Below are 1,395 nucleotides of genomic sequence, written 5' to 3'. Positions count from 1 at the left end.
AGGTGGAGGTTATGATGGCTGATTGTCGCAAGTTTACCTCTAATACTGCTGTGTTATTGCACTTTTCTGCTCCTGGCAAGTCAGATGTGATCCCAGTTTGGTGTCTTGTGAGTCCAATTCTCTCTACCTCTGTGATATTAGGTATGGCAGGCCTACGTTGTATGAATCTAGTATTGTATCTGTCGCCTGATTCGATACTTCTTAAATCCGGTGTTGCTGACTCCGCTGTTCGTTCTATCGGTTTGACTGATGATAAGCAGTCTCAAGAAGCTGGGATTCAGACTCATGCTGCTGCTGATGCCACTATAATTGCTAACAGCGTTTCTTATTTGCACCCGGCTTCGGAGTCTCAATTCGGGGATACAGAGGAAATGGGTCTGAATTTCATGATGTTGTGCGAGCCTGAGGAGCCTCAATCCGAGTTGCATATGATACTGTCTAGTGAGGTTTCCTCAAGGTTCGAAGAGTTTTGTGGACCCACTCTTCTGGCCTCGGATACTGAGCCTGAAGTTTCCTCAGTTGATATTGTTGATGAGGATGTCGAGGGTTGCAATAAGACTCGGTTTATAGGATTTGTCAAAGATAACCATATTGATTTAGAAGGTCGTACGACAGTAGTGGATCGTTTTACTTATGGTATACCGTGGCTCAGTAGTAAGCGCCCAGTGATTCCTGATTTAAATGCTATTAAAAAGGCTCTTGATGCCGATCGTAAGTTCAGTGACCATTTACGTGAGTCAGGACATCTGGATTCTTATGCTGCAGTTTTTGATAAGTATTTGCAGCATGGTATCGTTGAAGTGGTTCCTACTGAGCATTACCATCGTTGTAAAGCTCTTTTACGACACTTTGCAGTGTATTCCAATTCCCGGACCATGCCAGTAAGACCCGTTCTTGATGGTCGGGCTTTTGCTGGGCTCATAGGATCGGGATTGGGTCATAAAGCAGTTGATGATCGTGTGTTGCGGAGTACATTGACAGCGCTCAGTGGCTTTAGAATGTTTCAATGTGCTGCAACGTTGGATATCTCTATGGCATTTTATATGCTTCTACATTCGGACAGTGAATCGTATACGTTCTGCATCCCATTTCGTGGAAATCTCTATCGGCTTCGTTCTCCACCCATGGGTGCACCACATTCGCCTGGTTGTTTGTTGGATGCTATGCAACGACTTTGTAATGAGGCTCGCAGTGACTTTTTGGGTCTCTATCTGCATCTGATAAAGAACGGCAATGTTCCAGTGTGTTTCTGCTTCTATATGGACGATTTAGTCGTGAGAGCAGATTCTGAAAAGCTTCTTAATTTGGCTGTCAGGTGTCTACTTCGTGTCTGTGATCGGCACGGCTTCAACTGTAGTGAGAAGAAGAGGCAGATAGGACCTCCTTGTGGTGAAG

The 1,395-nt window shown here is 44.9% G+C and overlaps 1 protein-coding gene across 1 annotated transcript; it reads left to right on the top strand.

Annotated features, from left to right (window-relative positions):
* Positions 1–143: 143 nt before the first annotated feature.
* Positions 144–957, top strand: Pmar_PMAR001921 (hypothetical protein; the record flags this gene model as incomplete). The annotated part of the gene is made up of 1 exon (XM_002786231.1): positions 144–957. A coding segment is annotated over one exon (814 nt), but the record flags the coding sequence as incomplete, so codon positions are not given.
* Positions 958–1,395: the final 438 nt, after the last annotated feature.

Source organism: Perkinsus marinus (assembly GCF_000006405.1).
Source record: "Perkinsus marinus ATCC 50983 genomic scaffold scf_1104296931842, whole genome shotgun sequence".
NCBI lineage: Eukaryota > Perkinsozoa > Perkinsida > Perkinsidae > Perkinsus > Perkinsus marinus.
Note: the sequence above shows the minus strand (reverse complement) of the source record. Positions and strands in the feature narration are given on the sequence as shown.